The 12,345-nt window shown below is 49.4% G+C and overlaps 1 protein-coding gene across 1 annotated transcript; it reads left to right on the top strand.

Moving 5' to 3' along the window:
* The first annotated feature begins 1,452 nt into the window (after positions 1-1,452).
* Positions 1,453-11,913, top strand: ENDOD1 (endonuclease domain containing 1). Its single transcript, XM_010400625.4, has 2 exons — positions 1,453-2,131; positions 7,797-11,913. Exons 1-2 carry the CDS (start codon positions 1,838-1,840, stop codon positions 8,928-8,930), a joined length of 1,428 nt encoding a protein of 475 aa, XP_010398927.3. The 5' UTR covers positions 1,453-1,837; the 3' UTR covers positions 8,931-11,913.
* The last annotated feature ends 432 nt before the right edge of the window (positions 11,914-12,345 follow it).

Here is a 12,345-nt window from a genome sequence, read left to right on the forward strand (position 1 = left end):
AAATCATTGATCTGTTCAGCGTGCTGGTGGCTGCTGTCATGCACATCTAGAGACACCTCATGCTGCCTTTTTGTTGGACTGGGACCATGCCCATACTGGGGTAATGCATGTCAGCCTTGGAGTGGGGTGTTTGAAGTCATTGTCTGGCCTAGGTTTGCCTGAGTAGCAGGGCTTACCATGCTTGTGAAAATATTTTCTTCTGCTGCCTAGGTAATTGCAAGTCTGAGATCAGAAAAGCACCTAACAGCTAAGGTTCAGCTTCAGTTCTTGATTTTCCAGGAGCTTTTTTACATCCAGGAAAATGAAATTTTATGTCTGTGCTTTCCTTTCCATCACCTTTCCTGAACATGACTAACTCTTTCTTTTAGGGCTGGGTGACAAGTCATCTGCCTGGACCAAACCCAAACCCACTTACTACATTTCCTGTTGTTCCCCAGCCTGTCCAGCCTGCTTCTGTCTGCCCTGGCTGATATCACCACACCAAGAGCTGTTGACGTATTTCCTTGTCTTGATACTTCCAGAAGTCATCCCTGAGTAGAGGAATGATAGCCATACAGTACAGTCTATTTTTAGCCTTTTAGAGACTCCTTCTCTGACCTTGGGCAGGCACTTTAATCACTCATTGTACCACTTCATAATTTTCAGTATGGACTAATCCTGCCTTGTCTGCAAAGTACTTGCGGGATGGTAGCACTTGGGAGGTTTTTTTGCTTGGAAATTGTATTATAAAAGGGACTTGTGCCCTATTGGCATCCAGGATTTTTTAAGTTGTTGGCAGGACAGAGGATCACATCTCACTTCTTGGGTGGGAAAATGCTACCTTTTCTTGACTCCGAGGTACTGCTCTATAATCTCCTTTCCGTCTCCACTATTTTGAAAACAGTCACTGAAGGAATACTGCTTTTACCCAGCAGTCGCCAAGCTATCACAGGAAGCTGTTCATTGGGCGGATGGTTACTCTGCTGAACATAAACTCAGAGGAGCAGCTTCATTCCCTTTTTCTGCCAGTTCAGTAGGTTTGGGCAAAACGTTCTGAGGTGGATGCTGATTAGAGGTATGTGATCTGAGGGTCTTCATCCTTCTCCCTGTTGTTAGTATCTTCTGAGGGAGGGTCTCCAAAGGTGAGGTGATACTGAAGGGTTTTGAATGCCCCATACAGCACCAGGAGAAATAGGAGGTGAATGTCTTTCCCAAGCATCTAAGCAGCTTGTGGCTGGCAGCAATAGTGGTGACAGACACCCCAAAAAGGGACAAAGGGGGCTCCCAGCATCTCCAGTGTTGCCACCTCTCTTCTTCCTCTCCCTCTCCTTTGGCCAGGCTCACAGCTGGAAAGGACAGCTAATACCTTCTTTGGGGTGGTGAGTCTGACTTTGCAGCATCCCCTCCGACAGCCTCAGGAACATTTCTGGCTGTGTCAGCCAAAATTCCTGCCGGGGACTGCTGCAATGCAGCACACCACACCCCCGCCGGCGCTGAGCCCCAGCCTGGACAGCCAGCGCTGCTCAGCTCCAGCCCTGCCGCTGCCATAGGCGTCCCTCCTCCTCTTCCCACCGAGCCCTGATGATTTCAGGTTGCTTGGCACCATCTCCTGAGGGCAGTTGCTTCCGCAGCGTGTGTCAGAGCAGCCTGGCACACGTTCGGTTTCACAAGGTGCTGCCTGCAGAACGCGCTGGCTTCCCGAAGGGATCGGCTGTGGTTTCGTATTTCATTTCCCTCGCACGCTACACCCGAATTCCAGACCCTTTCTGGCTTCGCTGCTGCATGGACTCTGACCGTAGATCCTTTGCCGTACCCAGAGGAGGCAGACCGGGCTTCCCTCAGCTCCAGGGAGTGGACCATGAAGACGTCAATTGTATTCTTGCTTTGCATCTCAGTTTTCCCAGGCTTTTCCCAGGGCAGAGTTGTTAGAGAGGATGAAACTGGTTTTGCCGAGTGTAACGTGTTCTTCCCTGGACAAGTCCCCCCCGAAGGATTTACGGAGCCGTTCCATGTGAAAATCTGTCAGCAGTACAACAAAGAGCCACGCTTTGCAACCCTCTACAGTACTAAGGACAAAATCCCTCTTTATTCAGCTTTTAAGTTTACAAAGCCAGCTCAAAGTGAGGAGGAGAACTGGCTGGTTGAACCACAGGTAAGGCGGCTTTTCTTTCGCTGTAAAGCAACTGTTCCTGGAGAACATTTCCTCTGGGGTGAAGCTGGGGCTACAATTTTGCAAAGGAGGCAGGAACTCTGCTTGTTGAACTTCTGTTGGTATGAATTTAGCATGAGCAGAACTTATTTTTGTGCTTGGAACTGAGCAAACAAATAGTTTCTTATCCCAGGGAGCTTATAATGAAAACTGGGAGGCTGTTGCATGAATGTGCAGTCCCAGGGGAGAGGAAAGCTCTCTCTGACCACACCAGTGATGTGTCTGTCCTGCCCAGCTAGCTCTTGTGGGCAGGGACCGCTGCTGGTGGGTTAAACATTGCAGTGTCAAGTTCAAAGTTTGTTCTGTTGCCAGTGTGATCACAGTGTTGATAGGAGTTCTTCAGCTTCACTAAGCAGAGATAAAACATCCATTTGTGGTTCACCAAGTTGATGCTGCAGCTTTTCAGTGTGTCCCACTGTTACAGACTGAGGTAGGGAAATGAGTTGCTGTGTCCTGGGGCATGCAGGCTTCAGTCAAGTCAGAAGTATGCAGTATAAAATGAATTTTGCCAGAGCCTCAGTAGTTTTTGTCTCCCCTGACGCTTGGCATGTTTAAGCAAGGCCTTCAGGCTGTTCAATTTAAAGGAAATCCTTTAAAAATTGGTGGTGCCCTAAGACAACATTAGCTCTTCTTCCCCCCTCCCCCCCCCCCAAATTTTAGATTTTTCAGCAGTGATAATGAGGAATTTTGTAGCAGCATCAAGCTACCCCATCTGTTGAGCTCAGGAAAGATTGCCAGTGTGCAAGGGTGCTTTGTTAGGGCAGGAATGGCTGAAGTGTCAGAGCAGTGTGTTGGGAGTGTGGCCCTCAGCTACTGGATGTTGCCACAATCAAATTCACCCCTCTGCAAGGAGAATGCTGTGCTTATTTTTCTCATGTGTGGTGATGAGATACTAAGGCCACAAGGCCACAGGCAGTGAAGAGAGAAGATCCTAAGTGCTTATCACCCTGGACTATCTCAGGGCTCTCTGGGCAGGGTTTTGAGTTGTAGGAGTTCTTCTAAGGGCCTTTTGATCTGAGTTCCTTCCACTTCACAGGCAAGCTGTGGGAGCTTGCCCTTTCAAAACAGAGGAAGCTTTTTGCAGACTGTCATTACCGAGTTGTGGAAGGGTGGTAAGTTTTTAAAGCGTAAAGGAACCTAGGCTGGCAAGAATCTTTGGTCAGTGCCATGGAGGCAGCAAGGTAAAGCAGCAGAGATGAGGTCCTTTCCCATTTGCCTTGGCCAGTGACACGCTTCATCACCTCTAGCCCCCATATCTCCTCCTGCTTCTTGTGGTCCAACTCTCCCAACCTACCTAGGTAGGCTCAGAAGCTGTTCCTGCCATGGAGCAGTGGGCAGCCCCCCACCAGTAACTTCGGTTTTCCTGCACCTCCCTTTAGCTGGCTTCTCTGCCCTTCCTGCTCCATTCCTTTTCACCCCTCATCTTGTCTTTGTTCCTGCCAGCACTCCAGAGTCCCAAACCTTGTGTGTCCTGCCACCAAAACCTTCTGCAGCCTCAGAAATAATAGGGCAGGTGCTAACTTTAGTTGCTCTAGCTTCTCCAGAGCAGCCTCATAGGTTGACAGTAGTTCTTAGACTCACTAATGGGTCCCCTTCATCCATTGCTGAAATGCACGTCTCAGAGGCAGGGGGTAGCAACTCTGCAGTTCCATGGAGGAACCTCTGACTTAGAAAAGTACTAAGACCAAAAAAAAAAATCTGCAGAAGGATATATAAGGGGAAGAAATCAAGAATATGAAAAATTCCTGTAACTCAAGAAATAAGTACATACAGCCCTCTCAGACACTGCCACTTGGAGGAGAGAGAGTGAGGAAGAGCTTTCACACCCATCATGTATGTTCTATCAAGGCTAGGTCAGATGGCTGCTGAAGGGAACTCTTAGCTACACCTGCTCTGTAGCATAGCCCAGGGAGCTCATATCACCAATTTTCTGGGTAATTTCCTTGCTGAGACAGGGGTAGCTGGGTACGAGCTGGCTGAGCTGCACAGTGGCACAGGCATGCACATGGAGATGCAGACACACAGCAAATGGAAAGAAATCACTGTAAAAACATTCTCAGCACTCCAGTGAGGGCCTCAAGTTTGTCATATGCTTTTTGGGGGGGGATTATGATGTAAGTGGTGAGGGCACCGTCTCACTCCCTCCTCAGGAATGTCTGCCTGAGAAACAAATGCCAAATGTAGCACAGCAGCAGTAATTGGGTGACAAGTGTGAGGTATGTCAGTGCCACCCACTGCGGATTGGCAGCTGGAAACAATGAATTAATTTGGCAATTAGTGAAAAAGCAGAGAGCAGGAAGGGTAGCTGATGAGCAGGGTACTGATGGGACTCCCCCAGGCGCAGGTCTGAAAACCTGCTCTGCCACAGATTTCCTAGGGGCTGAGAGCAAGTCACTTAGGTGTCTTTCACCTCGTTCATTTTGGTTGTCTGGAAATCTCTGTGTTTGATTCTTTCTGTAGCTTAGACAGAGATGGAAAACTCTGGAGTTGCTTTTTCCATCCTAATGTATGAGGGGCTGGATGAATTGCCTCGTGTTTTCATTTGGTTGATGGCTACCACCAGGCAGATGACCAAGCTGGGATTCTTACCCAGCTACAGTGCAGCTACCTCTGAGCTGCTCTTGCAATCTCTCTTGGCAGAGAGTCAAGAAACAGGCACTTCTAGAGCCACTCGTGAACGTCCTACTACAGAAACCTCAGTGTAGGCTGCAGTGTGCCTCTTCCCTGACATACGAGTCCCACACTAAGGTTGGATCAAACATTTCCACTTCAATCAAAGGTGTAAGGGTGCCTGAGGAAGCAGTGGTGGGAGAGGGGTGCTGAACTTCACCAGGATCCTGAATACCAGGGTGGGGAAGGTGGGAGGTCCTGCCTTGTTAAATGACCAAACTCAATGGAAGCTGCCTGCCCTAATAACTGTGTGTTGCCATGCTTTTAATCCCCTCTGCCTCTGTCCCATCTGCACCCTCCACTTAATGACACACATCAATGTTGTTATGTGCTAACATCCACACAGGCTTCAGGCACATAAGTTATTTTTAAATCTCTATCTTATGATAAGGAGTTTACCTGTCTGCTTGGATTTTACCCTGAGCAGTTCCAGGTTGTTTGGACAGGTGGCTTCATGGCTGACTCCATGAACGCAGATATGCTTTGGGGTGACACAAGCCAGAAGCTTTTTGAAGCAGGGAAGAAATGTATCTTGCAATGCAGATTAGATGCAGTGCTGAGACAGCCTGCCTTTGGGACTGAGCTGGAGAAGGCATGAAAACCTCAGGTATGCATTAGTTATTACAAACCATAATAGGAGTTATTATAAGCATAATTAGGTGATGTCAGAGCCTGACACATGAACAGCACACAGCTGCATTTTTATCATATTCTTCTTTAACTGCACCCAAACAATCCCGATGGTATGTGCAAAGGCCTGAAACTGGACAGGTAACCAGGGACATATTTTCTTGATAGGCTCCTCAAGGTTTGCATGCAGCAGCTCATAAGGAGAGAGAAATTAAAATTATTCTTTTTCATGTAGGTTGGGGATATCTGCCAGGAGGCAGAGCTGATCCATCTTAGGTCTATGTGTCCTTGTATCACGGCAGCGCTCACTATGGGAGTGAGATGGGATGAGTGTCTCTGGGAGGGTTTAAAACTCCAAAGGGTCATAGCACTGAGGAGAGTTCCTGGGCACAGCCTCACATCTGTGCCCAATCTCCCTCACCTCTTCTGTGCGATTAAACACACTGGGTGCATCCCTTGTCCCATGGCACACCATCATCTCATCAGAAGGGGAGAATGGCAAGGGGAGCGGGGCCAGGAAGAGACAGTGATTTTGTAGAATGCAGAATGTCTGGCCTCATCAGCCAGATGGAGCCTGTTGTTTGGGGTGACTAAGCAAGAGGGGCAGAATAAGGCAGTAAACGTGCAGAATTAGCTCTTTTTTAAGCAGCGCATTTAGAAAAAGCTGTGATTTGGGCATCAGCACATGGGACTCACAATGGTCCTCCCAGTCCTGAAGCAATAAGCATCAGATGCTTCAAAAAAAGAGCAAGAAACCTCCTTAGCAGGAGGTGGGGTAATGCAGCCCTCTGCAATGGCCAAGCTTGGCACTGTGACCAAGCTTGGTGCAGAGGGAGCCCTGCGCCTTGACTGCTGGGGGTTGGCTGATGCAGGACGCCAGCCAGAGCTCAGCTCCCGGCTGAGGGTGATGCACAGTTGCTGGCACTGGCCAGCACTGGCCTTTTCATCCTGATTCTCAGCACAGGCTGGTGCAGAACTGTGAGGAGGTGATGTGGCACTAAGAGGATGCAAACTCTGTGTAAGATTGCAAGGACATAGTTGGGTGTCTGTCCATGTGCACTGCAGGGTGGTCAAGAGACAAGGATGGATGACCTTGATGATGGCAGTGATTCAAGGTAGTCTATGAACTGTCTGCTATAGATGTCTCCAAAGTGCATATTAGATAGTGCAGTAAACAATTTATAGGCCGGGGCAAAGGCAGAAGGTTTAATTGGGCCAGCACAGTGCTGGGACCTGAGTGCCACAGCCTCTGAAACAGAGAATACAGAAGGCAGTGACTGCCAGAGATCGTCTGCCACCCCCGAGCTTCTACCAACATGTTAACCCTCTAATCTGAGGAACAAAATGACAATTTGGTGCAGCCCTCTGGAGCGGCTGCAGGCAGTGTCAATAGGAATGACTATGGATCAGACAGAGCTGTGGCCGCCTGAGAAAGACCTGAACACACCCTGACATTTAGTGCTTCTCCTCCCACTGCTCTTTACCGCCTCCACCTGCCCCCTTCCCCCGCCCTGTGCATGGCTCCAGGACAAATTTGGCTGCAGTAATTGCTACCTCTGGCTCTACAGCATGGGAACCAAAGACACAAGCAAGTAGCACAGATTCCATCGAGGACCTTTGGTGATGGCTGTGTGGTCATTAAGGGTGAGGTTCAGACTATTAATGATGTGAGGATTAGACTACTGATGACCAGCCCTGCAACAGCCCTAGGAGCTCACTGCTGTGTCTCCTGTTCAAGGCAGGGAAGTTCAGGTGACCTGACATGATGTATGGCTTCATGCTTGCTTCTTACACAATAAGTGGTAAATGCCTTCTCTAGACACCTTATACACCATGGCTTGTTTGGCTTTTTCTTTCCCCTTGGCTTGGATTTTATAGTTCAGGGGGACTTAAGCTGCCATGGTTAAGTTCTTAAATGAGCTGCAGGTACCACCACAGTAGGAGGTGAAAACATGACCCTAAATCAAGCCATCTATTGGTCTCAAAAACCTCTTCTAGGACAAAGCACAAGTTAGAGGCTTCGTATAGGGTGCCTGGTGAGATTTTGAAGGATGTGCTGTGCGGTGTATGAGACTCGAGAGCTGCGAATATCCTTTGGAGCCTAAACCAATGTGTTTGGCAGAGCAGCTAAGTAGAGAATACGCTCCTCTGAAGCATTTCAAGGAAAGTAAGGAGAGGGTGAAGGATATAATCCAAGGCATGGCATCTACTAGTAGTGCTAACGAAGAGTAAATGTCGAGGCCCAAGTTACACATTGCTTTCTAGGAAGGTGAATTGCATGCAGTAACGCTTCTCTCTACTCTTTCAGATAGATGATCCAGAAAATGACTTGCACGAAATGGTGCATGAAGCCGATATTGGTGGCACTGTGGCCAACCTTGGTGCAAATCAAGCCCTGACCTCAGACTACGTGGGCTCTGGCTACGAGAGAGGCCTTCTCAATCCCAGTGTGCTTAATGAGGAGGATTTCCAGGTGGCCACTTACACACTCACGAACGCTGTCCCTCTGAGCCCAGCTCTGAGCAAAAGCTGGCACAGAGACATTGGGAAGGTAGTGGAACAAGCTCTGATCCCTCACTGCTCCAAGATGGATCATCTGTATCTCCTTGCAGGTGCAATTCCTTCCAGTGTTCGAGTTAAAGGCAAGGTGTCAGTGCCAGAGAGCCTCTGGCTGGCAGCCTGCTGTGATGCTCCAGAGGGATGGTCCCTGGGACTAGTGAAAAAAATCAATGATGAAAACAGCTTGGCAGACCTCACTGTAAGAGAGCTGGAGAAGCAGCTTCTACCAGGAGTTCACTTGTTCAAGGGCAACTGTGGGGAGGACAAACAAAGCCAGGAGAAAAGAGAAGCAGTATTGCAAGCTGTCAGTCAGATCCGCTCTGGAGACCAAGTAGAAACAAGTGACAACCAGGAGACCAAGGACAGCGGCTGGGTGAGAAGAGTGGCTGGTATCATTGCTACCCCTTTCATCAAACTTCTGGAACTCCTCATCTACATCTTTGTGGAGCTGGTGAAATTTGTGTTTTATTTTCTGTGGCTTGTTGTAAAGCGAGTTGTTGGTACAGTTCTGGATGGAGTGTACAGCCTGTGGAATGGGATGGTGTCCTACCTTAAAGCTGTCAGCATGGTGCTCATCAGCATCCCCTATGATGCTGGGAGGGTCATCATCAATATCTTCCTGGGCTTCCTGCAAATTGTTCAAGATCTGATGTCCCTCACCTACAGGATCCTGAGCATCCCCGTGGGGTTCATCCTTCACCTTGCTGCTTTTCCTTACCACTCCATCTGTGCCATTCCCTCTGTCCTTAAAGACATGGCCACTGGGATCGGGGGCACCTTTTCGCTGGTCATCGATGCCACAGCTGCAGTTCTGCATGGTTTTTATTACCTAGCTGGTCACATCGTCAAACGGTTTGTCCCTAAAGGCTCCTCTGATGACTGATAGGGACGGAAACCAAGGCTGCAAATACATGGAATGAAGGAGGAGTGGGGCAATGCTTTAAGATACGTGGCCAAATGCTGTCAATTTCATTCTGGTATTTATTGTAGTGACATTAATAATAATGAACTGACTGGGGAATAACAAGGAGGGCCAAGGCAATGTTGCTTGGGGCTGCCACCACTGTAACTCAAGTTCTGTCTGTTGTAAAATGTTCGGGTTTTATCGGTGTGGGCCACAAAGTTTCTGTGATTTGCAGGTGTCAAGATGCTTCCTCTGGGAAATGCACACTAAATGTGGTACGAGGTAATTTCTTTATGGCTGTGGTGACACTGAGACTTATGAAGTGTCAGTGAGCTCTGCAGAAGCCCATCCCTTCCAAGGAGCAGGTGGTGGTGGTCAGGGGAGGACTTTGGTTACAGAGGGTTACTGGGACTTGATGAAAGGAGAAGGAGGCAATGCCTTGGGGCTGGGAAACAGCAGGGAGCAGGGTGGAATGGGGGCAAGGTCCTGCTGTTGGCTGCATTGCTCATTTTTCTGGTGTCCCACTGGTAGAGGGGTTGCAGCTGGGTATATCTCATAGTCCTCAGGCCTTTCCAGACGTCTGAAACTGCATGGATCTTGCAGCAAGGAAAGACCCAATGCCCATTTTTTTTGCATGATGGGAAAGCATTTTTCCTTAGCCATACCAAGGTCATCTTCCCCCAACCCTTCCTTGCTGTCTGGTGACCACTGAAGGTCTAAGCCCTGAAAATTCAAGATGTGGTGTTCTCTGAAGGTCTAAGCCCATGAATGTCTTAGCTCTGAAGCCCTCGTGTCTGCTCCAAAGCCCAGCAGATCTGCGAGTCATACTTTTGGCTTCTGTTGCCACCTGCCTTGCCTCCCTTGAGAGCTGACTGCTCCTGAAGCACTCAGGGGACTATGGACTGTCAAGGGGGAGGAGAGGCAGGAGGGATCCCTGGCTGCAGCTCTTGTTTTGCTTTGTGAAAACCCACCTGGTGAACCCATGCACAAACACTCACTTTAATGCCAGAGGCAAAACCAACTGCTCTTCTGCACTGCTCATCCTCTCTGCTCACTCTTCACACCATCTTCCCTCTGCCAGCATGAGCCATGTCCTCCAGCCTCAGCACCACTGGAGCTGGGGCACACATCAGGCTTTGCAGGGGACCATCAAGTGTTAGTAGCCAGATGAGGGGCACAGAGACACCTGCGGCTGCTGGAGAAAGGCACAGGAGTGCTGCCCTTCCCTGGGGCTTGGCTCAGCAAGGGGCTTTGGATCTCTTGGTGCAGTTGCCTACAGGAGGGAGGCTTCTTGTGTCAGCAGCATTTACTTTGACTGGACTCCAAGAGGCATTTGGGAGTCCTACCTACATGGTTCCTTCCTTTCACACCCATCTGTGTCTCTCCCTCCAGCGCCAGCTTGGTGTGGACCCCTGATCTGCCGTAGCATCCCATGATGAGTCCCAGGAGTGATGGTGCTGCCATCTCAGTGGTGCTGTGTTGGTGGTGGCCTGTCCTGGGCTGAAGAAAACTCAGTTACTAACATGGCAGCTTTGCCTCTCTGCATGTAGCTTGCAGCAAGGCTGAGCTGGCATGGATGGATTCAGAGGGAGAAGGAGATATGGCTGGTTCATGATGGGACAGAGTAGTTTCTTCAGCTCAGGGGCTATGTTCAACGCAACCAAATGTGTGTGTGCACATCCCAGACCAGCACACCCTGGCCAGGTGGCACCTTGTTCAGCAGTGATGCAAATGGCAAAGTTGGGGATGCCAACAATGGTGAAGTGGGGAAGCAGTGGCATGAGTGGGAAGAGAGGATGACTCTTCGTCTCTCCCTTCATGGGCACAGCTGGTTTATGGAGGAAGAGAGGCTGACTGCAAGCAGCACTGGCTTTTTTCAAAAGGAAAGGCAGCTTTTGTGTGCCAGTAGAGGTATAGCTGGGTAAAGTCAGTGGTGTTCTACTATAGGAATGTTGGGTGCAAGGGGCAAGGTCACTGCTCCTAACAGGCAGAGAACAGCCAGCGGATGCTCTCCAAACTGAACTTTGCATTTCTGCCCACTCAAACATGCCTGGTCTGCTATCAAGACAGATGTGGAGCTGATTCCCCATTCCTTCATGAGACCCTGTCTCAATCCTGGTACTCCTCTAGGGCTACATGGCAGCTCTCAAGGCAGGAAAGCAGCCAGCTCAAGTCCAAGGGGATGCCAGGATGGGGTGACAGGGGCCCCAGCCTGGGGTCCCCAGGATTCCCAGCAGCCTCTGAAGGCATGTGTGGCAGCAGCAGCTCTCAAGTGCAACCCAAGCACTGGGGAGAAGGGGTAGCTGCCCCCCACAGCTGTCTTGCACCTTGTGTGTGGCCTTATGTCTGACCCATCTCAGCTGTGTGGCACTGCACAGCAGCCAGCCATGCCCTTCCTGGGGTCTCTGTATCCAGAGCAGCTTCCCTACACCTGAACCCAGCAGCCCCTGCATCCCAGGTCCACCAGCATCTCCAGTGCAGCTCTGCAGTCACAGTGACATGGGAGCTCACGTGCTGATAAGCAGCAAAACTGAGGCACCTCACGAGGTCTGCATTGTCAAATTGCCACCACTGTCACTACCCCACCTGGCTCAGGCCAGCACGTCTCTGCTGCAGCCATGACTTCTGACAGCAAGGGGACAATCCTTGAAATCTAAGGCACTGCAGCTCGATTGGATTTGGGCAGATGTGCAACCGTATTATTAAAATTGTCTTAACATGCTCAGATGTCAAATGCTAAGTACAGTAACTGACATGGGGCATTTCTCTGCTGTGCTGCGTGTCTGAGTAGGCAGAGGGAAATCTGCCTTGAATATTGAGCAATTATCACAGAACAAGCAACATCCTGCAAAAAACCACTGTTTGAGATTCTTCTTATCTAGGCATGATTTATGGCTCCTGAGCTTTACTCTATCCTTGGAAACCTACGGCTTCAACAAAATAAAATTAACTTTTCCAAAGAGAGGCTGGTATCACTTTCTGTCACAGTTGCAAATGAGATAACACAACCTAGGGTGCCCTGACTAATCAAGAAAACACCAGCAGCACAGTTGTTCCTTGTAACAGCTTGACATCTGATATTAATGGCTCTTTTGTGCTTTTTATACACCTTTCCTCTCACAAAGCACTGTAAGACTCAATAATTAAGCTGCAGAATAAGTAGGTAAAAGCTGAGATGTGGCAGGCAGTGAATATGACTGTGTGTGCCAGGAGAGGGGATTGTTTTATTCCAGTGAGATGCACTGGAGTGCAGCATGATAGCCAGTTTTTATACAGAAATCACAGCGCAGCAGCACAGTTCTTCACAGCTCACAGGGAGAAACTCCCTCTTGTGCAGGGCCAGTCCCTGGCCTGGCTTCATCACAACTTCCTTACCTTTCCTGAAAGGGCTAAT

This window comes from Corvus cornix, chromosome 1 (assembly GCF_000738735.6).
Source record: "Corvus cornix cornix isolate S_Up_H32 chromosome 1, ASM73873v5, whole genome shotgun sequence".
Classification (NCBI taxonomy): Eukaryota; Metazoa; Chordata; class Aves; order Passeriformes; family Corvidae; genus Corvus; species Corvus cornix.

Bases quoted from the DNA above. Each gene is read 5' to 3' on its own strand.
- ENDOD1 (XM_010400625.4), top strand. From the start codon at position 1,838: ATGAAGACGTCAATTGTATTCTTGCTTTGCATCTCAGTTTTCCCAGGC. The intron at 2,132-7,796 runs GTAAGGCGGCTT...CTACTCTTTCAG, and splicing joins ACTGGCTGGTTGAACCACAG to ATAGATGATCCAGAAAATGA.